Below are 26,595 nucleotides of genomic sequence, written 5' to 3'. Positions count from 1 at the left end.
CACCGAAATACTGCAAAGCTGAGACTGCTCGACAGATTCATAAAAGTCATGATTAATATGCAAATTTGGCAAGGTTTGGGAATTTAATAATTGCCATATGTGTGAACAGTACAAGGCAGTGAGAAAGAGCCAGGCCTTTAATAATGATACAAAATGTCAAACGATAACACGCTAATGTCTTAAATATGTCATCAAATAACCACTGATTCAATCTCACTGAATTTCACTACAAAGAAGCATGTCCTATTTTTTCCAGATGATTCTTTTCCCTCTAATACAATTGTATCCCTAGCACGCAATGTTTTATTAAAGCATTTTATCTAAGATATAATTATTTTAAATTGTCACCCAAATTATAACACATCGCATTTGTATTATTTGGTACGGCTTTGTATTGCCCTCCTGCCTTGATAATCATATACTTTCACAGCATGGTGCAATAGTTACAAATCTTGTAACCAAAAAAATAAAATAAAAATTACAGGAACAAAACCCAAACAAAAGCATATTCCTTAATGTTTGGCATATTTGGAAGTCCATTGTGTCGTAGAGAAACACTGCGCTCCAGTGGCCAGATGCTCTGACTTCAGATGCAAAAAAAAATGACACTCTCATTCAGAGCTTAGAATCACCCTGCCAACAGTCCTTATGCATCCATTTTATTTTTCATTAACAACAGACAAATATCCTGAGGCGGATCTCTTTAGATCAGGACCAGCAGAGGAACGGAATCACAGCGGTATCTGCAGGGAGTCAAAAATCTGATTATCCCTATACGGCTAACGCCTAATCGGATTTCTGCATGCGGCCGAACACAAGGCAGGGTTTCTTAATTTCAAAAATTGACAATAATTCCACATAAATATGGCATCCTATCATAATCTGCAAATTATCTAACATGAGCGCTTGCAAGGATAAGTTTTCATTTTCCATGTCCACACACAAAACTGTCCTGGAATGAATGACTCTCTGCCTGTTTCCAGTCACACACCGAGAGCTATAACTAGGCAGAAAGATGAGTGTCCGGACCAGAACCAGAAGAGAAAGAGGAGGAGGAGGAGGAAGAAGAGAGAGGCAAACACTAACAGAACAGATACAAGCACTCACTAACCCGGCCAACGGGCCAATTAGAGTGTTTAACCTCAAAGGACACAAACACTCCTCACAGCGACTCAAAGCCTGTCAGACAACACCTCTATACATGACACTTTCTTCACTAGTCTATTCATTAAGGAAGGGGGGGTGAATGGAAGAAAATAAGATCAACAACATTTATTTATTATTATTTAAAAGCATGAATAATACTTAATGGGATAAAAAGTCAATTTCTTAAAAAATGTATTGTTATTGATGGTGAATGTTATTGATGTGGCAAACTGTATTGACACATTGTTTCTAATTTGCATACCCGCAGGATATTCTAAAAGTATTTACTTAATTGATGATGGGAAAGTGCATATTTTTAAAGTCACCATGAAATCAAAAGTGCAATTCTTAATTCTTTTCAGAATATTGCAGTGTTATTTATTTATTATAAGTGATTTATCCATGCACATATTTTCTTTTTTTATTCTGTTTTTTTAATTTATTCACATGCTCTCGTAATCTTTAATCAAAATAACTTCCCCTTCCCTCTTCTCTGATCTGGTGATGCGTTTACTGGCATTAGGGAGGGACTACCTGTCACTCACATGAGACCACCATACGATCAATTCCCCCCAAAAATCAAGTCCTACCTTACATTTTCTTCTAATTCAGAAGCCATTTCACTTGTATATATCTCAATAGAGAAGAAAAAACTACTGCACCTTCTCTGTCCTGCAGACACATCTGTACTTATATGTCCACTTAACACAAGTGCACATTCAAATCAAAGTCAAGCATTTGAAATGTTAAATGTCAAATGTTTTTCAGTCCTTGAACAGCATTGCCATTTTGGTATATAGCACAACACTTTATTTGAGCTGCAAGATTATTAATTAAAATAAAGATCACGACTCTCCCACGATTCTGAACAGACAACTGTAGGCTAATTTACTAGAGGTTCTGACACAATGATGATTGCTGTGCTTCAGTCTATTTAAAAAATATTGAATTAATTAGATTTCTTTTTTTTTCTCTTTTTTTATTAAATCAGTGAATGATTCAATGACTCACTCATAAAAACTTCAGTTGTGTCATTACTGGATGGATCAGCGTTTTTTAAAGAATCTATTAAATTAATGATTCAATGACAAATACTTTTATCAACAGTCAGTGGTCGCCACCTACAGGCGTAATGATGCAACTGATACAATTTTAGTTTGAAGCGTCATTAAAGGTGATTTGCTGTATTCAATTTTGATCGCTACCGTAGACATCAGTGTTTATATCCGAACCATAAACTTTTATTCCAGTAATTCTGAAATAATTTGGATTACTGTAACACAGCGGCAGCATAGATTTGAACTTCGCTGTGATCGTACTTGTCAAAGGTTTAAAGGGATACTTCACAGATTAGTATTAAGCTTTGTATCAGTAGAAACCCGGTAGTATTTTCGAATGACCGTGCTTCCCTCCCTCATGTCCCCCTGAGACGAGAGATTTCTGTATTGTGTGTCTGGAAAAAACCTCTGTGATGCAAAAATTATCATTTTGCGTCATCAAAGGCTTTTTTTGGCCAGAGGCTAGAGACTACATCCAGTAGGAGCTCGTTCCGCATGTTTTCAACCCACATAGGGGGTGGGATCTCACGATAAAACGTATTTTCAGTTTTGAGTCAACTAGTAGCCTATTGTATCATTTCTTCCAATACTGCCCTCTGTAACCGGTAGGCGTGGGTTGGGAGTGGCCTCGTAGGGCAGCGAAGCAAGTGCATTCTGGGAGTTGGTGTCTTTCATCCGCATGAGCCAAAAATACATTATCTGTCTTTTCTCAGTCTAGAAGGCACCAACTTCTAAAATAATTTCACATTTCTACTACATAAATGACAATTTTTTAAATACACATTCATCTTTCCAGCGGTGAAATATCCCTTCAAAGGGATACTCTCCACTTTAAAATGAAAATTCTGTCATCATATACTCACCCTCATGTTGTTTCAAACCTGTATGGATTTCTTTCTTCTGCTGAACAGAAAGGAAGATATTTAGAAGAATGTCAGTAACCAGACAGTTTCTGGTCTCATTGACTTCCATAGTAGGAAAAAATATATACTATGGAAGTCAATGAGAACAGAAACTGTCTGGTTACTGACATTCTTCTAAATATCTTCCTTTCTGTTCAGCAGAAGAAAGAAATCCATACAGGATTGAAACAACATGAGGGTGAGTATATGATGACAGAATTTTCATTTAAAGCCAAATCGTTGTCATTTAGGAAAATGGGTGTTTAAATCAAGATCGCAATCTTTTAGCGAGAAGCTCACACACACTACCATTCAGAAGTTTGGGATCAGTAAGATTTTTATTGTCTTTAAAAATACTCTCTTATTTGCTCACCAAGGCTGCATTTGTTTGATATAAAATACAGTAAAATTGTGAAATAGTTTTTTTCATATATTTTTTATTTTAATGTATTTTAAAATGTAATGTATTCCTGTCATGCATTACTCCAATCAGTGTCACATGTTGCTTCAGAAATCATTCTGTTATCTATCTATCTATACACACACACACACACACACACACACACACACACACACACACACACATATATATACACTGTATATATATTTATATATTATCTTATAATCTTATACTGACTTCAAACTTTTGAAAGGTACTGTATAGGCTAGATATATAATACTTAATATATGTATTCTGGTATTCTGAGAGCAGCCTTATATTAGCCAGGGTCTACGGATAAAAGCTTGCAATAAACCGAATCAGAGCTGTCACGGCAAAATAAGAAGAAAAGTGGGGGAAAAGGAGCCAATAGCCACTAATCCTGGAAATGAGAAACCTGCTCAGGCACAACAGGCTGAATAATTATCAGTTCCTCAGAGCTACTGGTGCTACAGCTTACAGCGGGAATTAATTACTCAAGCACTGAAGCAGATACACAACCCTCTTCCCACACACACACATGCTAACTGTGCCAGCAGTGTACCTGTGTAAGATTAGGTCAAGACAGAAAACCTAAACTTCATCTCCTGAAATGCATGACAGGAAAGGATTTTGTCAGTGAGCTACCATGGCTTTTAATTTGATATGGCATTTGATGTGGCATATTTGTAAATTCATAGCACTAATACGAGACTGTGACCTTTCCAGGCAGAAAATCATTAGTATCACCATCATAGTGTATAATCCTATTTGTCACAACACACGACGAGTGGTGTGAATTATTAGGGAAGCCCTTCATTTGTTGTAACCACTGATTAAAAAGGAAATAAATCTTGTAGGCTCTATGACTTCATGGATTCAAAGGAGGCTTTAATTTCTTCACGGTCTGGGGACACAGAGACTAAAATTACAGAGATGCCATTAGACTTGAGGGTTTTCGGCTGTAATTGAGTAAAACCTTAAACAACAAGCAAAGGAAGCTCTCGTCCTGTGATTACTGCCCCGAACAGAACGACGCTGCCTTCTTTAGCTTAGGTAAATCACACTAAAGGAAAGTTTTGTAACTAGATTTTTCATTTCAAAACTCTCTGTAATGATGCTTGCAGGATTTTAGTGGTTGATATGGGAATATCATTATTTTGTGTTTCCAAAATAAAATAAATAATTTCACCCCCTGTGGTGCAAATCAAGCTTTTAATGTTGTTTATATGTATTTGTGTTGTTTTTAATATGATTTAAGACAAGCCATGTGCAAATTCATAAGTCAACACAATTGCTGAGAATTCACTGCAGTCTCAAAATAGTGGTTTGAAATCGCTGGTGTTTCTGACGTCACAAACTACCTTGTAACCAATCACATCAACGTGTGATCGTCAACGAGTGGATCTCTGAGCTGGTGTGAGAGAGTGGAGGCGGGGCTCATTTGCATATTCATAGAAGAGCGTATACTAAATGAGGCAAGGGATAGAGTTACATTCAAGCATATTTTTAATAAGTGACTAGATAAGATAGTTTGGGGTGTGAGTGTGTGCAGTTTACATTGTAGAACAAAACTAATAAAGTTTACCACAGGCTTTAGATTACTCCTAAATTGAAAAACCCCATAGGAAAATCTCGAAGTAACCAGCAGCGAATCGGTCTTCCAGGTTCTGACGTCATACCTGCATCACGCTTGAAGCGGTTGACCAATCACAACACAATGGTCAATCAGAGCACACTGCGCTTTTCGGAAGGAGGGGCTTCATAGAGACAGGAACTAAACATTGTTACTGACAGACTGGGAGGAGAGGTGCTGCAACAATGTAAAATATGTGAAAAAACATTGTAGCTTGAATATACATATGTACATGTATTTGTGGATCATAATCTATTTATTTAAATTAAATGCGAATAATAACTCTGGATGTTCAGAGTGGTTTACTTAACAAAATTTGAGATGTAGCGCTAGACTGTAGCAATATACACTCCAAAAGTAAAATATTTATGGAGTTTACAAAAAAAATTAAAATACACATCTAATAAACGTTTCAGTAATGTACGTGTGCAATAGCAGCTATTTCACAGCCCAGTATACAACCCAGATGTCCAAAAACATCTCAAAAAGAGGTTTATTTACCTCATTTAATTATTTAACTTATTTCTTTAACAAAACAAATTATAAGTTAAGTGGAATTGCAATGTGTCTAATATGTGAAAAAATATTAAACTGGTGTGACTATAGTACATTGAGAATAAATTACTACAATAAAAAGGTCAAAGGAAAAAAGCTGTAGCTGAAACGGTCTTCTTGAACCTGTCTCATGCACCATAACCTAGATCCATAAAACAATCTGATGTTTCTGTTTAAACGCTCTGGAATATCACATCCCATAATCTTATAATGAGAAGAGGCTTTCATGCCTCAGCAGGAGAAGTGCGAGTGAGCTTTTCCAGGCAGCCCAAGAAAACCTGGGCAGCATTTGTAGCCAGTGCACTCAAAATCCTTACAGTTAACCCTCTCTTGGCAGGACGTCCAGCATCACTGTCAAACCTCTGCAGCTGATCAAAAATGACCAATTCTTTTTTTAAAATTAATTTATGTACTATATTTTAGTTCAATAATGTTTTTTATTTCATATTTTGTATTTGTAGGGGGCTAAATCATATTTAAGCTGTATTTATAATCCATTTATTCACTTTTTGAGCATTACCTGGCTGAAAATTTAATTTCCAACTTAAACTGTCGTAAATCTTGAATACTTTAGAGCACAGACTTAAGTTTGATCTCTTTTCAAAGACGACACTTGGCAGATTATTGCTGAAGTGAAAAAAAGTTTTAAAAAAGTGAACTAAAATAAAGTGACAGAATTTTACATTTATTGTTATAAAAAATGCACAAATATACCCTTTTCAATTCATGAAATATATATTGATAAAACTGCAAGAAAATCAAAGCCATGAATCTAAACAAGTTTTGATCTTGATATGTCAAAGAATTTGCTTTCAGAAAGATTTTGTTTGGCCGCAGTATCAAAAGTTTTCACTAGATGAAATTTGTCTCCCATTCATTTCCAATGCGGTCATTAATGACCGAGAGAAACAAAAGTGTGACTTTTTTTTTTTCAGGACCATTTGACCGTTTCGAATCATGTCCATGATTTTTTTTTTTTTTTTTTTACATAGCAAGTGCCAACACCTTTACCAAGTTTCTCACTATTCCGAAGAAGCAAAAAACAACAACAAAAAAAGAAAAACTAAACAGAATGACAGAAGAGCAGCAGACGTTGAGGATAACCACAGGTTTTATTTTCCTATTGACTTTCAATCCAATCCGAGGTCAAAACGCAAGCAGTGGTGCACTGTAGCGGGAGGACAAGTGTAGGACAATCCAAACATGATGCTCAACGTCACAGGTTTCTTCTATACGAGTAGCATAGTATGATGGATGTTTTCACAAACGCATTTGCTCACGATACAATGAGTAAGTCTTGTTGCCATGGCACTTAGTGCATCATATTGAATTGAGTTCAAAGAGGTGCTGGAAAGTAATCCAACACGTCATTCATGACAAAAGTACAGATCGATGGCATTATCCTGATCTGCCTAAGAGACCAGAGGAGAAGAAGCTGTTCACCAAAAACCTGAAAGTGTGTCAAATGAACACTAGGATTAAAGTCCCTTACAAAAAAAAAAAAAGAAATAAAATTACCATGGCATGTACCACAACAGGGTAATTCTACTCCAGTTCTATTACAGACCCATTTAGACAGGACAGTATAAAGTACAATATACAGTATACAGTACAATTTAGACAGTATATGAATATGGTACACTATCCATCCATCTATCCATCTATCCATCTATCAATCTATCCATCTATCCATCTATCATTCTATCCATCCATCCATCCATCCATTTAAGTGTTTTCTGGATAAATAAAAACTCTAAACAGTATATATTATTAATATTGCCTATATTTAATCATATTTATTGGTTATATTATCTTTATTTTATTTAGTTTTAAAAGTTTTAAACTTAAAAAAAAATTTTTAAGTAAAACATTATAAACGCAACACTTCTGTTTTTGCCCCCATTTTTCATGAGCTGAACTCAAAGATCTAAGCCTTTTCTATGTACACAAAAGGCCTATTTCTCTCAAATATTGTTCACAAATCTGTCTAAATCTGTGTTAGTGAGCACTTCTCCTTTGCCGAGACAATCCATCCACCTCACAGGTGTGGCATATCAAGATGCTGATTAGACAGCATGATTATTGCACAGGTGTGCCTTAGGCTGGCCACAATAAAAGACCACTCTAAAATGTGCCTTAATAATTAAAGCGCTTTCTGAGGGACGATATAACTGTAGCATTAAAAGCAAGACAATCCTATAAAATAATAATCAAATCTCACAGAAATCAAATGCTGGCGAAACACACACACACACACACACACACACACACACACACACACACACACACACACACACACACACACACACACACACACACACACACACACACACACACACACACACACACACACACACACACACACACACACACACAAGAAAAAATGAAACTTGTTTCTGTGAATTAAACTGGCACCATGCAGCAAGCTGGGCTTTAAACACTCATGTTTGGCTTTCATGTCACGCTTTGTGTTTACAGCACTCTAATCAATCTTACATTTAGATTGAAGCAGCTACTCACATGTTTCACGGCTGGCGTTTCATCAAATAGGCCTGTCTGTTATGGCTAATGCATCAATAAATTATGCATTCATGAATTTATAGAAAGATCTACACCGCAGAAATGCTGCACATGCACAAAACTTTAGATTGTTTGCCTTCTAATTCCGTAACAAATGATTCAAGAACAGATGTTTCCTGACAAAACTGCACAGAACAAACCAGTGAAGTTAATATGCTGCGACGGAGCCGCTGGTTCACAGATAGTTTACAGGAAGAGAGGTCTGAAAACGAGGAGCGTCGCTCCGTGAGAACAGATGGCGGATTTAAAGAACAGGCACAGACGGAAAGCATCAAAGCAACTGGTGACCAGTGACCTGCACTGCAAAAATGGCTCCATTCTGCTTTACAGGCACATTTTCAGTAAAGTCACATGTGAAAGACATCTGAAATGGAACCAACTATTTTGATAGCCACATATTAGCAAGGCATCAAAGAGCACAGGAAGGTGCGATAAGACAGAACCATTTCACTGATAACACATGAAGAGCCTTTGAAAAAAGCCTAGCTACGAATTTCCTCACGATTTAGGTGTGCATACGACTTCATGCAAACCCATAATCCATATCATTAAAGACCTAAAATCCATAGACACCTATTCTGTACAGACCCAACATTCATAATTATCCCATAACACACCTCTAGTCATCCTCTATCATAAAAGGAGGCTGTAATGGTTTGTTTATTTGCTGGACACATGCTGGGACGGGGAGGAACACATTAACCAACTCCTTAATGTTTCCACCCACAGTCATTTGTGCTCATTAGAAATAAACAGACATTCAAGAGAGGCGAGTATAGCAATTACCCTCATCTTTGATGTTGCCCTAATTCATTTTAAAATGCCCCTCTTGGTTTCTCAAATAAATAAACCCAAGTGATTTGTTTTTGAAGCAAGCGGCTCTCTACGATTCCCCCTCTTTGCTCCCAGCAAAGAAATGTTGTTGTTTTTTAAACTGTATGACATCATATTCTGTATGTGTTGGCTATTGTAGATAAGACATCTCACAACAGAGCTGAATTGTTTTTATATATATACTGTATAATACAATTTTATCATATTTATATTTCATTATTTTTTATAATTGTATATATATATATATATATATATATATATACACACACACACATACACTTTATAAAGCTGTTAAAATTGTTAACATGCAAACAGATTCATTTTTTATTCTGAAATGCATTTTTATGCCCTCTGGTGCTTAAAAATGCTTTAAAATGAATATGATTTCAGCATGACTCCTGGCTACTGTAATTGAAAATGAGTGGTTCAATAGGGAAGCAGTCATGCATTACACACTGTTTACTTTGCCTTCAACCAAGGTCAAGATATATTGCATTTCATCACCAGGGTGTAATTGTCTCAACATGCCGTTGAAGGATATGACACATGCTGCAAGAGTGACAGTGGAAAATAGGCTTTAATTATTTTGCACTGAAATCTCATTACAAATCATGCACAAGTCTTTACTAAAGCAATGCATCTTACATTGATACTGAATTATTCCTGAGAAATCTAATTCATCTTACATAGCAGGTACACCATATTAACCTATGCGGTACGATATTCATCTTAATGCATATGACTTAATGCATAAGCTTATGCTGTATCGCGGACCTCATTACTCCTAAATTAAGCCCAAGAGAGCAAGTCTACAGCATCTGTTGCATTGCTATCAGTAGAATAGCATAAAACAGCAGTTTCATCTATCATGGTTAGGGACAGAAAATGCTTTGACACAACATCAATGTCATGCATCTGAAGGATTCTCAAGACAAGAGTCAGGGGTATGACTAATATTGATTCATATTTAGCCCATTCATGTCATTAACAATTAAAACATGCATCAACCTTGCTAGAGCCATGGCTTAGTAGTTAGCAGCACATGTACATAATGAGCCCCGGGTGCTCATGCGGGTGATGCGAGTTATAATCAGGCTCATTACATTTCACCTTCCAATTCTCATAAATATAATATTTGTAAATACACTGCCCGGACAACACAAATGTCACATTTTTGGATTTAAATAGGCAACTGCTTAAGAGTCTATGATTGGATTATTATTGCAGTGATTATTATGTTTCTAGCATGTTACAGTATATGTTTGGCAACAGTTCTTCTAACCCTAATTGATGGAGTGTGCAGCTTTTCATTTCTTGAAAAACCATGTAGGAAGACACATCATGGCCATATTTTCAGGATGACAATGTCAAGGTGAATGAAGAATCATTTTCACACATGAATTGGCACCTCTGAGTCCAGACCTTAAATTCATTGAGAGTCTTTGGGATGTGCTGGAGGAGACTTTACAGAGTGCTGGACTCTTGCATTCTCAATACAAGATCTTGACCAAAAAATGAAGGATGGAAATAACATCACAACATTTATTTCCATCAAGAGGTGTATCAGTTTGCATCAAATGAAAAGCTACACACTCCATCATATGGGTTTAGAAGAACTGTTGCCAAACATATAACAAACCTAAGAATCACTGCAATAATGATCCAATAATAGACTCATAAGCATTTGCCTATTTAAATCCAAATTTTTTCTTTTCTTTTTGGCCGGGCAGTGTACGTTCACATAATGTTAAAGATTTCTATTTCAAATAAATGCTTTTTGCTGAACTTCATCAAAGAATCCTAAAAAGAAAAAGTATAATGGTTTAAAATATTATGTTTTCAAAAACGGTTATCAACTTTGATAATAAGAACCATTGTTCATAATTGAGCACCAATAATAATTCCTAATAATTGAGCAGCAAATCAGCATATTAGAATGATTTCTGAAGGATCATGTGACACTGAAGACGGGAGTATAAATAAGCAATAAAAAAAAAGTAATTATTTTCACTATCTAAAACAGTCGATGATCAATGCCGATTATATCCTGTCAATCAACAGGGGGCAGAAAAACGTGTCAGACTGCAACTAACACGGTGTAAAACTATTTTTTTGATGCTCTTAAATGTGACGTGACAGATCGCTGTAGTGCCTCAGTTCAAGCAGCAACACGGAGCGCAGTCTTTTCTTCCACTTTAATACAAGTTATAGCATGAAAAAACATGCAAGAACATCAGAAGGTAGGCCTATGTTGAAAAATACAGAAAAACTTTCAAAATGAATCATGTTTCATGTAATCGCTCAATTAGTGTTTCAACCGCAGAAAGATGTCCATAAAACAGCTTGTGAACAACCTTGCATCAAGAAAGTTATCCAATATTCATAGTTCGTAAGTAAAAAAAAAAAACGCTTGTCAGGATTATGTTTTGTCTATGTGCCAGTCTGTTCCCTGGGTTAATGATTCCATTCACCTGTTGCTCTATTAATTAACTCATTAGCTCCTCTGTTTATAAGTCCTGTGTTCATTCAGTTCTTTGTTGGATGTGTGTTGGATTTTATGAGCTTATTTACTGTTTGAATAAATTTGTCATGAAGACAAGTGTTTATGAAAACTACTTATGTGCAACATTAAGTACAAACATTTTCAGTTTGTATTTGAGTGTATTGTAGGCCTATCTGAAAATAAATGGCAGTTGAAATAGGTTGATCTCTGTTAATGTTAACCTCTAATATTATAGCAATGTTCCAAATTATGGATTTCCTGTAGTTTACAGCATTATTTGGGAGAGGAATTTGTTTTTCCCTAAAGAAAAGCAAACTATTGGTATCGTCGTGACCGCATTACCACCTCGGGTGTGCATTATTTTTCTAATAATTCAAGCAATTACTCTCCGCTTAGTTCAAAAATGTTCATAATGTCTTCTTAATGATTAAATGTGGATAGTTTTTCTTCTAAAAAGACAAAAAAGTTCAGGTAAAGAAAAAAGTTTTTTTCTCCACCTGAACTTTTTTGTCTTTTTAGAAGAAAAACTATCCACATTTAATTACTCCGCTTATCCTACGGTTACCACACCCCACGACATTGTTCAGAGATGATGTATTTCAAGATGTTTGACAGGTTTTTTTCTTACGCATATAATCCCAAACCTCCGTTGCTAATTCCAAAACATAATTTAGCTTTTTAAGTTGCCAAACTATTTTACTGATAAAATCGTCAGAGTAGCGCTGACAGCATGTGTGTGTCCGTACTGTATGTGTGTGTGTGTGTGTGTTTGAGTGTGAGAGAGAGCGCGACCAAGAGAGATGTGCTTTTCTATAATAACTAATACATGCATAATACATAATAAAACGTAATTTTGTGACAAAAACTTGTAAATAATTTTTCGTTTTTATCCTATTGTCTACTATATCTATTTCAAGCAAAAAGACAATAGGATAAAAACGACAAATTATCAGTGTCAGTGTCGTTGTGGGTTTTGGTTATTTTGCTGTTGTAATCTGTAAGGACCTTTGAAATAACTGAAATTATTTGGCGAAGTGATATGGAACTGTAATGCGGTCAAGACCTGCCTGGAACTACTTTACCAGTGCGTTTCCCTGGAAATAATTGCACACCTTAACGTTCGAACTTCGAAGTATGATTAGTTTACCCTAGGTATGTAAACAACTCTCTAGGGTCAGACATAACTTAATTGTGACCCTGGATCACAAAAGCAGTCACAAGTCGCACGGGTATATGTGTGGCAATAGCCAACAATACATTGTATGGGTTAAAGTGATCGATTTTTCTTTTATGTCAAAAATCATTAGGATATTAAGTACAGATCATGTTCCATGAAGATATTTTGTAAATTCACTACCGTAAATATATAAAACATTTATTTTTGTGAGTGAATGCATCACAATCGCGAACATAAATGGACAACTTTAAGGGCGATTTTCTCAATGTTCCCATTTTTTGCACCCTCAGATTCCAGATTTTCAAATAGTTGTATCTCGGCCAAATATTGTCCTATCCTTACAAACAATACATCAATGGAAATCGTATTTATTTAGCTTTCAGATGATGTGTACATCTCAATTTAAAAAAAATTGACCCATGTGTTTGTGGTCAAGGGTCACATTTAGGCCTACTTCACTAAAAACAACAGCCCATGTAAAATCATTCAAAGTCCAGCAACATCAGAGAAATATTTAATCAAATAAAAGCAGCCTTGGTGAGCATAAGAGGAAAAACTTTTCACCACTAGTTTATGTGTGCATATATAAAAATGAAATATATATTGTATATATTGAAATATAAGGTATATATTGAAATATCATAGTATTTCGATACTATCATCTATAAAGAGTTACAGCAAGAGCTAATTTCTGAACACTGTAAAATAAATTCTTTGAGCTCTGTGACAGCACAAGCATCTTTCAGCTTATTCAGTCCTGCACTGAGGGAGCATTACAATACCGAGCTCTTCTGAGCGGATTATTAACGTTCTGTTTCCATGGCGTTTCTTTTCATCCACAGTGTTCTCCTGGGTGAGTCCATGCAGACGGCTCTCTATAGATGAGCCAGGTTATCAGCAGGACTGAAGCACTAATCCCCGGCCAGAAATGACTGTCTTCTGAGCCTGTTTGTCTTCCTTTCTCCCTCCCTCTCAAGTGGAAAGATCCACTCCACAAGGTCACGCTCAGAAAAGCATTGAGCAGGAGTCAGGAAAATGACATACCTGAAATATGATGAACGGCCCCAACCAGCCAAACGGCAAAAAAACAGATGGCAATTAATACCTCAACAGGGAATAGATGAATAAACGAGAGCAGAAGGAGGGAGAGAACCAGAAAAAGAGCGAGAATGGATACCTTAGGGTGTGTGTGTTTACTCCAGAACACGACACTAAAAACAAGTGCATGCCACGGGAGAATTATCATAACCTCATTTAAAAATAAATTAATAAATAAAGTAGGCCTGCTTAAATTACCTGCGAGAAATATTTGATGTTCTGTGACAGACTCTTTGGAGTCAAACCGACACAGAAATGTCAACAAATGACGGCTCTATCACAAACAGACATTTCATCTTTCAGACCTGAGGTGATGACATACACTTCTGTAAATAAATACAATATTTATCCAATCTTTCGTTTAACATATAAGTGTATAAAATACATCCAAGTGTATTTATAACAAAGTTATTAATGAAATCATTGTGAATTGTCATATTAAAAAGTACTAAACTGTGTGATAAAGGTCTGTTGTGCTGTTTAATATAATTATAAATTAATATAATATAATATAATAATTAGGGCTGTCAAAAGATTAATCGCGATTAATCGCATCCAAAATAAAAGTTTGTGTTTACATAATATATGTGTGTGTACTGTGTATAATTATTTTGTATATATAAATACACACACATGCATGTATATATTTAAGAAATATTTGCATACATATACTGTATATATTTATATATAATTTATATTATATATAAATATAATTTTTTATATATAAATTACACATTTTTCTTAAATATATACAAGCATGTGTGTGTATTTATATATACAAATTTAATTATACACAGTACACACACATATATTATTTAAACACAAACTTTTATTTTGGATGCGATTAATCGCGATTAATCTTTTGACAGCCCTAATAATAATTAATTAATATTTTTTCTGATACACGTGAAATTGAGAAGAGAACCATTGTTTAATGACTCTACATGCACCCTGATAATGCGATTATAATTAGATTTAGGAAATATTGCAATTAAAATTTACCCCATGTAAACACAATACTTCGAATCAAATTGATGCGATTAAGCTCATAATCATAGGAAATTAAGTGACATATACTGATTTAATCGCAATAAACAGGCATATAAACACTATAATCGCATCTATTCCACTCTAACCACAGAGCGCATTTCATATATGAATGATATTGTCTAGATTAGCAAACGTAGCGATAAAGAAGGCCTCACATTTTTAGGGTCCTGAAGAAACTGAGGCTGCATCCGAAATCGCATACTACCCTACTATATAGTAGGTGAAAAACAGTATGTGACAAATGAAGTATATGTCCGAACTCACAGTACTCATAAAAGAGTGAGCAAAAAGTACTCGGATGACCTACTTCTTCAGGCGAGATTCTGGGCCTTTCCACCCACACTTGCGATCTTGGCCACTTGAGAGTGTGTGCATGCGACAGGAAGTAAGTGTGCAAGACTGTCCCATGTCTAAAAAATGCCAAAACGCAGTGCCCTGAACGCACACTAAACACACACTATCTTGAATACCGCATCAGAGCGGTATTCAAAGCTATCCATATTCCATCATGAATAAAGTTCGGGAAACCGCGTGCCCCGAAATCACGAGATAGTGAGGAAAACGTTCCACTGTAAGTTAAATTAATTCGATATTACATGTAATTTGGTAGTACAGCAATTTGTTAAAAGTGTCATTTTATTGGTGCAAAGATGAGTAGGCTATGTGTATTTTGTACAACATTTGCAACTGCTTTTTATCACTTAATAAGAAGCACCACAATTTTAAATGGTGTCTTCTGTTACTTAGGGACGGACCAGACATTTAGAAGTTCATTTTAAAATGCTAATTATTGAAAATCTAAATAAAGCTCTGTAAACACTTGTGTCTCAACGGGTAATCAAAAGTTCTATACACACTTGCAGTCTTCACGTCTACTTGAACACTTGGGCCGAATACAGGAAATACGTCATGCAAGTAGACAAGTCAAGTGCAAAGACTGCAAGTGTGGGTATTTGGAAAGGCCCTCTGAAGTGTGCATATGATGGCCACTTTACTTTCCCATGATACCACATTTTCACTCATATACAGAAAAAATATCAACATTTAGGCACTCTCTGCTGAGGTCTACTGATTTTCTCGACACACACACACCATCCATGAGCATTTGTCGGCATTGAGAGTTTTATAGATTGATTCTAATAAAGTGTCAGAGATGATCAGGCATGTAGAGCTGGTGTGAATTAAATCCCAGCACATCTGCTAGAAATCTCATTACAGCATCATCCTACACACTCTTTCTCCTCAGCGAGGGGAAAATTACTGAAAATGAAAATACAGTACGTGTCTAAAATGAATTGCAATGATGACAACAAACAAGCCTAGACCGCTGGATCACAAGAAGAAACCTTCAACAAAATGACTTCTGACAGTGATATTTGGGAAGGTGATGAAAACTCTCTCAACAGCTGCTCTCTCCAGAACAAACTTCTGTTTTTCTGATGCACAACATAGAAAAGCGAGGCTTATATAATTTGAATTCAGTGTGTATTTGGAGCAGATTAATGCTTAGCTGTTCTGTTGGTGCAACTTGAGTAAACTGGTAAATTAGTTCTGACTCAGTGGTAATTGGTTTCTGTGAACTTCACTGATCATATATCCGTTCTCTAGGCCATGTTACACAATACAGATGCAGTGCACTCATCTATGTCACCTAAAAAAAGAGATAAAGAAGCTATGTTCCGAATATAATACTTGTGTGCACTCAATATTGTGCAGTATAAACTAAATAGTACTAAAATTAAACAGTTTGTTTTAAACAAAGTGTGAAACAGTTTGCAGTAACAGTGCAATAACAAAAATTCAAAATCCATCATTTTGCTTCAAATCTTATAACACAAACTCTTGATATTCTAAAAAATAATGAGTCAAAACCATAAAAACTTGGGGCCAATTCTCACTATTAACCACGACTTTTGCCTCAGTAAACTCCTCATTACTGCTTATTAATAGTTAGTAAGGTAGTTGTTGAGTTTAGGTATTGGTTAAGGGATGTAGAATATGGTCATGCAGAATAAGGCATTAATATGTGCTTTATACGTACTAATAAACAGCCAATATCCTAGTAATATGCATGCTAATAAGCAACCAGTTAATGGTGAGAACTGGGCCCTAAACTAAAGTGTTATCAATAATACTTAAAATTGTTCAAATATTTGTTATTTAAAATTAATTTATGTATTATCTCCGGATATGAATTCTGCATCATCAAAATGAAAAGGAAGTTCAAATCAAGCAGATTATTAGATGTATATTCTATGCATACAGAAAATAGTACAGTATATTCTATATACTGCAGGGAAATAGAAGGACATTCTGAACATAGTAACTGTAAACTTCACACTGTCACAGCTGTAAAAAATAAATAAATAAACTATCCTCAAAATCAGCATAAAACATTATATATTGAAAAACTGCCCAAACTAGTATTTAAATAATAATAAAGAAATAAAAATTCACTGCTAAAACGAATTTATCCACTGAATACGCAGTGAAAATCAACTGATCCTGCCAATTAATCGAGAGTCGAAATTTGCTAAAATTGCCGTCGCCAAAAGTAAACTTTGTGCATATTAGCTAGGGCTATTTTTCTTATCCAAAGGGGGGACTTTAGATAGTCTTTATGCTATATATTATTTAATCCTAGGTATGTAAACAGCGTCATTTCGCACTTATTTAGTTGACCAACAAAAAACAACAGTCCATCATGTAAATTAATTAAAGGTGCAGCAACATCAGAGAAAGAGCAGCAGCGCCTCCTGGAGGTCAAACTCAGCAATGTCATGCATTACAATTATATTGCCATTTTGCAAACTCTTTATTTCATATTCACGAAAACATTATCATATAGCAGAAGAGGAGCATAAAGACCGACTGTTGCTAAAAGCATTTTACCCTTACAAAATGATGCTATACCATGGTACTGTGGAACATACTATGGTACGGAAGAGCGTGCACTGTGGTATTTACATACATGGTACTCCAAAATAATGTTATGGCATCGCGTACTATGTCTAAAAAAACACAGAAAACACATGTTCGAAAAATTGTGTTCTTACCTCTTGAGACAACTTTGGCAGGTGGTTTTCAAGAAATCCTTGGCTATGCAGAATGCAAACGGCTCGCATGAATGGATCACTTCACCGGGTTTGATTCCACGCAGAGCACGCAAACCATTTCCTTTACCATCACTGACAAACCGCTCTATATTCACATCCATCATAACAATATCACCCACACTGAGCGTCCATGTGTCTACATACAGTACATACACATTATGAAAGCCCTGTTTGTATTCATGACAGTCAACTTGACACGGCACTGCGCAGGTTATTAAACAATCTGAAACTCAAAAAAATTATTTCACTACAAAACAGATATTTTCATTATCATGTCTATATGTGTTTTAAAAAGTTTATATTGAGACGAATGCTTACTGCAGTGCACATACAAAAAAAAAAAGTTTAACAAATTTCAGAATGCGCAAATCTGACGCACTCCTGATCAGCATAATGTGTTAGGACGTCGCGGCGATATGACGTACGTAGTGCGCCTCGCCAATAGGATTGCGAAAGCATCGGGTCAACAGCACGCGGGGCTCAATGTCACGGACGCGCGTGTTGCGCAGCTTGAATGCGATTCATTAATGTAGATCCTGTGGACAAGAACCGCATCACTTGAGGTCAGTTTGGGTTAAAATTGTCTTAAAATCTATAACCAACAATCTGCATGTGCAGGAGAGACAGATAGTTAACGAGGACGTTTGGTGCAAAAGCGTAATGTAATGGTCATGTAACATATGTCAGTGCCATTGTTTTGTCTCAAGATGCACACTAGTATTGTTTTTTTCTAAGGCATGTTTATAAAAGCTACTTAAATATCTTTATTGAACTCAGCCTAATCAGTCTATTCAGATAAAGCCAATGTTAAATGGCTATCTTTATAATTTATATCAAGTTTTCTTCACACACATATTTGAACACTGAAAATATCAGGGTTTATTTTTTAAATAACATTTGTTACCGTTAATAGTACTGTGTTTTAGCCCAATACAGTAAAATGTCATGAATGCAGTAAGTACAGAAAAGTAATAGTTACATAAAACTGTTCAGGTTTGGATTTGAAATTGTACTGTATGTTATATGATTTTAGGCTTCAGGCTTGTTGGTCATCATGGCGGCGTGTGGAGGATGTAGGTTCTTTGTCCTGACTTTAAGAACTCTCAGTGGAACATCAAGATCTGCATCTCCCTGTGCTTTGCCTTTGACTAAACACAGTACTTTGTCCACATCTGCGAGAACTTGCTCTCCAGACTCATTCCCCTCCGGCTCAAGGAAGACGCCGGCTCAGGTGGGCAAACCAGAGCTCATTACTCCATCCTCAGGAGGCGTTCAGAGGAACCTCTCCGCTGTCGCCGTGCCTCTGCAGGGGCAGTTTCGCCCCCTCTGCCGGTACGACCCGTTAGATTTGGGCGATGTGGATGAGAACACGCAGAAAGCCCTAGCCTGTAAACACCTGAAACGGTTCATCGTAGACCCATCCCTCGCGAGAATCGTGACCGACCACCTCGCCGGAGATATTGAGGACGGGAAAGCTGTTATATTTGAGTGTAACCCAGGTGTGTGTCTGTCAACTGCTAATTGAATGGCATCAGTATTTGTAGATGTATTCATGTGGGGTTTGTCTCCGTCCGCAGGTCCTGGCGTATTGACACGTGCTTTGCTGAACCGTGGGGCTCAACGAGTGGTTGCGTTGGAAAGTGAAGCAAACTTCCTTCCTGAGCTGCAGGTAGACATCTGAAATGATCTTAACTCACTCTACTCACTGTCAGATTTTACTGGAGCCATTTCCTAATAAATAACATGGAGTGGGCTATATAGCAGAAATATCATATCACGATTGTTTCAGGCAGGATCACGACGATCCACGATTGTATCACAAAGTCTTTTTCACGTGGCTTTTTAAGGCTTTTTTTGCAAGTTACTGAGCAGTACTGCTAAACTGATTTCCCTATTTAAAATAAAAAAAATACCTTACAAGGTAACAAAACATAAAAGAAAAAAGAATGACAGACCATTTAGGGCAAAGTTGTGGTGAGTGATATGACCAAAATGTATGTTATGTTTTTTTTGTTTTGTTTTTTAAAGCATTGTTAAAAAGGCTTATTTTCCAAGTCAGCGAGTTAGGGAGTAATACAAGTATATATAAAATGTACACTACTGTTCAAAAGTATCACACTGTGGCTGCATTTAAATGATCAAAAATACAGAAAAAACAAAACAAACTTAAAACGAAATATTATTATAATTTAAAAGGAAAATTATTCCTGTGATGCAAAGTTGAATTTTCAGCTTTTCACTTTATTTTATTACTTGGTTATTAAAATATACAAACCATAGGCCAAATATTATGTAAGAAAGATACAAATGGAATTAAATGATTTACATTTTTCAGGGATAGTAGGTCTGTTTAACAGCAGCATTCAAGAAAGAAATTGAATAATCAAATGTAAAAAACAAAACTGCATATTCTTCACTGAATTAATTAAACATGCATCATTTCTTATTAAAGCTACAAAAGTTATTCTGTCAAGAGACGTGAGTTTTTTTCTATTTCTTTTGTGGTTTGATTCATATTAACAACAATAGCAGGTATATTAAGCTGCTGTCACTTTAAGGGTACGTTTACATGACGGCAATGTACTAAAAATGGAAACGTTTTTTCCTTCATATTTTTTGCGTACAGACGTCACCATTGTCAAAACGATCCCCGTTCACACAGATCTGCGAAAGCGATTAAAATCGCTGTATTTTTCTGCCAGGCCAGTAGTTGGCGATGTCACTTTGTAAATAAACATCCGCCTATAGACTGAATATGTAATACGCGTGCGCATGATGTTGCCGTTTTCAAATTTTTGTAGTTTACACATGGAGACAATGATGGTATAATTTTTCTAAACTAGCACATTGAAATCCGGTATCAAAAGTTAGCTTTTTCAGGCCCCCAAAACACCATTGTCGTTTAAATAAATGGCTAAAACGCGTAGAGTTTTACGTGTTTATTTGAAAATGTATACTGACACATCTGATTTTCTCCCAACTGTTTACCTTCGCTTAATGATGAAGAACATCAATGACACGCTAGTGTAACCGCGATCGAGATAATAAAAAACAGCCATAGAACTGCAACTGATAGAATGTGTGCCGTAGCACGATACCGTAAAGGCAGATCGTGGAGACATTTTAATTGTTCATAGTCTAATATCTTTATATTACACACCCCTAAAATAACCCTTGGTCTTAAAGGACCTGGAGAGCAAACTGGAAGGGCAGCTGGATGTGGTTCATTGTGACTTCTTCAAGCTGGATCCCATCGGCCAAGGCAGCATGAAACCACCAGCCATGTACTCGGAGAAGCTCTTCTCTGACCTAGCCATCTCTGAGGTACCTTGGTCAGCAGGTTAGTGTCCCAAACATTCAGATTAATGTGAAAGTAAAGAAAGACACCAATAGCACAAGGATGAGTAAACAATCCTTTTTAAGCAAGGCATAAATATGTGGTTTGGATCAATGCTTTTTCTGTCTTTCCATTTCTGAAACAGATGTCCCGGTGAAGGTTGTGGGGATCTTCTCACACAGGAATGAGAAGAGCATACTGTGGAAGCTGATCTACAACCTGTTTGAGCGCCGTTCTATTTTCCGTTACGGACGTGTGGAGTTGATCATGTTCATCAGCAAGAATGAATACATGGTGAGTTCACATGTACAAAGTTTAAAGGGTTAGTTCAACCAAAAATCAAAACTCTGTCATCATTTACTCACCCTTGGGACGTTCCAAACCTCGTTGCTTCTTGCGGAAGCTCAAACATGCTCAGGCTTCCTGCAGGGCATTAAAAAGTATGAAATTAGAATATCCTGATTTTAAGGCCATTAAAAAGTCAGGCTAGTTCACCCAAAGATAAAATTTTGTCTTCTCACCCTGATGTCGTTCCAAACACGTAATACTTTAATTCATCGGCATTTCTTTTACCTAGTACGTCACAGTACGAGGGCAAATTCCAGCAAAATGAGAGTGTGTAAATGTATCTCTCAATAGCTCGAAGATGACCGGTTTTGGAGATGTTTGGCCACAACTAATGACAGCAATGAAGCCAAACAATGTATGCCTCCAGATGTTTAAATTAGGTACTCTATGGGAATGAAGGCAAATGCATTTTTAGAATAATTTTCTATCAGCTGGTTCAAATTTACAAAATTGTGTGTGCACTGTGTCAAAGAGGCATCCACACGTAAACGGCCCCAAAACGGATGTGCTGATTGAAAACGCTCATTTACCCTCTGACAGTAGATGGCGCTTAAGGAACAGCAGAAATGCAGCTGTTAAAGTCCTTGCACACTGAATCCGAAATTTTCGTTGGATCGATGAATGAATTATGCTTCTTTTCTCTGACAGAAACTAGTGACCCGTCCAAAAGATTATAAGAACTACCTAGCTTTCAGTGTTCTCTGGCAGATTGCCTGTGATATTGAGTTACTGCATGAGGTGAGACATTTTATTATTATTTATGCGTTGTTACCTTTTTCTGGGAATAATTTATCAATAAATGATTAATGGGTTTGTACTGTATTTCTGCTTTATCCTCATTACCAGGAGCCATTGTCTTCCTTTCTGAGTATAAGCAGGAGTAATAAAAAGTCCACATCAAAGAGCACTGTAAGTATTTTCATACAAGTAATGTCACTATAGTATTCTTCATCTGTTTATATTGTATTAGTGAATCAGGAGAGGCACTGTGTCGTCATCACATCCCTCTGTCCAATTTGTTTAGGATTTTATTTGTGGTTCTTCTTAATGAATAGTTTGAAATAATTAGTGAATCAGTCTGAATCGATCATACAAGTCATTGGTCTGAATCATATGCTGGCTGAGTCCGACAACTCATTTTCTCACTGAATAAGCTCAGATTTATCACTCATAGCAGCCAAGGTCTGAATTGCAGGTAATGTCTTCTATCTTAAAATGAGCTGAGAAACATTAGTCTGTTATGTGTACTTTTAGTCTCTAATTTTAGTACCATTTTTATATATTATTTATTTGTCTGTATGAAGCATATTTATTCAAGCCACAAAAACAAACTTATTTCTGAAAAATACACAATCCTGTAGGGTAAAGTCAGTAGGTACATATATTCATCCTAAATCGTTGGAAAACAAGTGATGCTGTGGTGTGGCATAATTTTGAACAGAGTCGTAATCTTTGTACTGTCATAGAAAACAATGTGTTTGAATTTTAAAGATGTTGCGGTGTCTCTCTTTGCACATTGTTTTGCTAATGTTTGAGGAAGGGCTCTTATAGCGATGCCATGCAAAGTGATAGAACATCATTTATGAATCATAACCCGCTAAATTGGCCAGTGTTGATATGGGTTACATCACAGTGGATTTTCACCCGCATTTGGCAAGTCGGTGGGTGTTCATTTCAAACCATGTATATTGTAAGAAGTCACTTATGCTCATCAAGACTGCATTTATTTGATCAAAAATACAGTAATATTGTGAAATATTGCAATTTAAAATAACTTTTTTCTATCATATGTATTTTTAAATGTCATTTGTTCCTGTGATGGCAAAACTGAATTTTCAGCATCATTACTCCAGTCTTCAGTGTCACATGATCCTTCAGAAATTTCTTATTATTGCTGCTCAGGAAATATTTCTTATTATTATCAATGTTGAAAACAGGTGTGCTGCTTAATATTTTTTGTGGAAACTGTTAAACATTTATTTCAGGATTCTTTGATGAATAGAATGTTTTTACTGTAAATTTTAATCAATTTAATGCATCAATAAAAAAACAACAAAAAAAAAACCTTGGATTAGAAAAATAGTTTTGGCTGTGGTGGATTGGCATGTTGTTAAGTCCAATTTCTTGATGTCCTCTACAAAAAGTTAAGCCAGTTTTCCTTTGTTTTTATTTTTTTTTGCCCTTATTTCCCCCCCCCCACAGACTTCCCAGAGTGATAACCTGTGTTTGGTGCGGATAACCCCGCGTGAGGACTTGTTTAACTCTCACCTAACCCCCTTGAATGGCAGCACTCTAGTTTTGATGGTGAAACAATGCCTTGCTAAAAGGAAGCGCAGATTGATTGAACAAATCAAGTAAGTTTATTACCTGTATTTGTATACAAACTAGAATTTCTGAGTGAACAAACATACATGATTTGTTGTATGTATGCATTCACTCCTTTGGTCTGCTGTCTTCCAAAGCTCATGGAGTCCTGGCAGTGGATCAGAGCTCAATTCAAAGCTCTGCTTCCTTGACGACACAATGACGGGTGACGTCTACCCTGATGAGTACAAGCGTCTGTTTGAGCTAATGGAGCAGTCAGGAAACTTCACTGAGAGCTGGCTTTATGAGGAGATGCTGGAAACCACACACACTGGTCACGCCTAACACCACCTGGGACGCATTACCTACAGAGCTAATCATGGATGAAATATAAAAGACTTTTATATTGAAGAGACGGCTAAAAGAGAAAACGCTCTATTGCTTAAAGACACCCCAAACCTTAATGAGGGCTTATATTTAGACAGACTTGTCTATGAAAGACTTTACATTTTGATAAAGTTGTATTTAGTAATAAACTGTGCACTGGAGAAACTGTTTTGGTTGTCAGTGACTGCTGGTTGGATACCTTTGGACAAGTTTGGAGGCTTTGTTGGTATCAAAAAAAGATTTTCAGAGAGGACTGTTCCCATGCTGCACTCATGAAGCCAATAACATTGTGCATGTACTAAAAGTACACCAAATGCCTGCTTGATCTCTTTGATAATTAAATAATATTAAAATATTAAACTTCAACAAACAGGAATAAAAATCCATTAATCATAATGATTACATTACCAAACCCTGTTTTGATGTACATTTTTCAAACTACTCATGTTTTTGCTTTTTTTTTTCATGTTTGAATGTTTGCTGTACTTAAATATATGAATTTTTAATAAACGACAAACAAATGTGAGAATTGCCTGGTTCTGGATCATCAATGATCAGCAGAGATTTGCAGAGAGTTTCTCAGGGGCTCAAATGAAATAAAAGGGCATCTCTCTCTCTCAGGGGCTCAAATGAAATAAAAGGGCATCTCTCTCTCTCTCTCTCTCTCTCTAATATATACACACACACACCCACAATGTTTAAAAACACTGGTAGATAAACATCTAGTTGACATTGTAAACAGACTTGTCACAATTATGAAAATGGGTACTGATATAAACTTCTAATTTATATGTACAAGCAGAATAATTGATACAGAATTATATATATATATGAGCATATACCGTAATACTCCAAATATCAAAAGTAGTTTTCTTTTAGTTTCACTTAAAGCTACCTTTACATGCTCTGAATTTATACTTCGCTGTAAAAGTGTTCTTTCAAATATACAGATATTTACTGTATGCTAATTATGGGAAAAAATAAATAAACCGATCAATGTGTTAAAAGTATGGACTTGTGCTGTGTATAAAGGGATAGTTGATTAAAAAAAAAAATATCGTTTACTTTTCCTCGTGTCATGTAAAAAAATTACTTCCTGTCTTCTGTGGAACAATTTATTTGCAAAAATGTCTCACGTTTTTTTGTCCATTCAATGGCATGTTTTAGATCCCAGTGACTTTCATTGCATGCACAAAAACAGTATACATTCTTCAAAATATATTAATTTGTGTTCTACAGTTAAAAAAAAAGTAAAAGATGAAAATGGTGTGAACATGGATATGACAGCGATACCATAGCATCTGTTCCATCTGATCAACACCAGAGGTCACCATCAGTCGCTTTATGACACCATGCATTGACTTCAGTCCGTTTCAGGGGTTTTCAAAGACTCACACAGTGTATATATCAGTAGATATACACTAGATGTCGCCTTGGCTACTGCGAAACCGTAGCCAAGGCGACATCTATTGTATATATCTATACCCGCCGGCGCTCTCAGATCACTTGGACGTGGCTGAGTTCAAGAGGTAAAAACGATATAAAAACTGTTCGTTTTCTCACACAAACCGCTCGTTTCGTGTCTTAGGCCATCAATGTGTACTTACGATGGGGAATTGTTTAATTTGGACGACGGTGAATTGTTTTAATTTGGACTCTGTGCATGCTGTTTGAGACAAGTGACCATCGTCGACCTGCATTATATGCCTGACAGACAAGAACGATTTGACCTAAAAATATCAAAATTGAAACTACTGCGGAAAAAAAGACACCTACATCTTGGATGCCCTTGAGGTAAGCTAATCAAAATTTAATTTCAAAGTGAACTATCCCTTTAAGGTTGTGACTAGGGTGTCTGGACAACCACTGGAAGACATATGTACTCGACTCGTCACTGCCCTGAAGCAGCACGAAAATCAGCCTTTTAAATTTCAACCGCCCGTTCGTTGGACTCATTGTGTTGTCTCATTCTTCATCGAGCAAGGATACGTAAGTAACGTTATTGGGTTTAATTTACCTCAACGAAATAAGATACGTAATTATTCAAACACAAACTACACCTTGATTTTCTAATGTGACTAATGTAGCCTCGCTCGCACTGTTTAGTTTTTCACTTGATTTGTCTGATATTTAGTCTCATTCGTTT

At 36.1% G+C, this 26,595-nt stretch overlaps 2 protein-coding genes across 2 annotated transcripts in view; one reads left to right on the top strand and one right to left on the bottom strand.

The window, feature by feature from the left end:
- Positions 1-18,242, bottom strand: part of smyd3 (SET and MYND domain containing 3) — a 194,680-nt gene extending 176,438 nt beyond the window's left edge. The window contains exon 1 of the mRNA XM_082142348.1: positions 18,014-18,242. Coding sequence (XP_081998474.1) covers positions 18,014-18,177 — 164 coding nt within the window. The 5' untranslated portion in view covers positions 18,178-18,242. The remainder of the gene's footprint in view (positions 1-18,013) is intronic.
- A 262-nt stretch (positions 18,243-18,504) lies between these two features.
- tfb2m (transcription factor B2, mitochondrial) lies at positions 18,505-24,978 on the top strand. Its single transcript, XM_082142633.1, has 9 exons — positions 18,505-18,636; positions 19,107-19,572; positions 19,651-19,742; positions 21,260-21,413; positions 21,556-21,704; positions 22,407-22,496; positions 22,605-22,667; positions 23,961-24,112; positions 24,221-24,978. The coding sequence occupies exons 2-9, from the start codon at positions 19,128-19,130 to the stop codon at positions 24,405-24,407; spliced, it is 1,332 nt and encodes a 443-aa protein (XP_081998759.1). The 5' UTR covers positions 18,505-18,636; positions 19,107-19,127; the 3' UTR covers positions 24,408-24,978.
- The last annotated feature ends 1,617 nt before the right edge of the window (positions 24,979-26,595 follow it).

Source organism: Leuciscus leuciscus, assembly GCF_965113295.1.
Source record: "Leuciscus leuciscus genome assembly, chromosome: 17".
Classification (NCBI taxonomy): Eukaryota; Metazoa; Chordata; class Actinopteri; order Cypriniformes; family Leuciscidae; genus Leuciscus; species Leuciscus leuciscus.
The sequence above is the reverse complement of the archived record's forward strand: the minus strand, read 5'-3'. Positions and strand labels throughout refer to the sequence as shown.

Coding starts and splice junctions, on each gene's coding strand:
- tfb2m (XM_082142633.1), top strand. CDS start 19,128: ATGGCGGCGTGTGGAGGATGTAGGTTCTTTGTCCTGACTTTAAGAACT. Junction 19,573..19,650: donor TATATTTGAGTGTAACCCAG/GTGTGTGTCTGT, acceptor CTCCGTCCGCAG/GTCCTGGCGTATTGACACGT. Junction 21,705..22,406: donor TCAGCAAGAATGAATACATG/GTGAGTTCACAT, acceptor TTTCTCTGACAG/AAACTAGTGACCCGTCCAAA.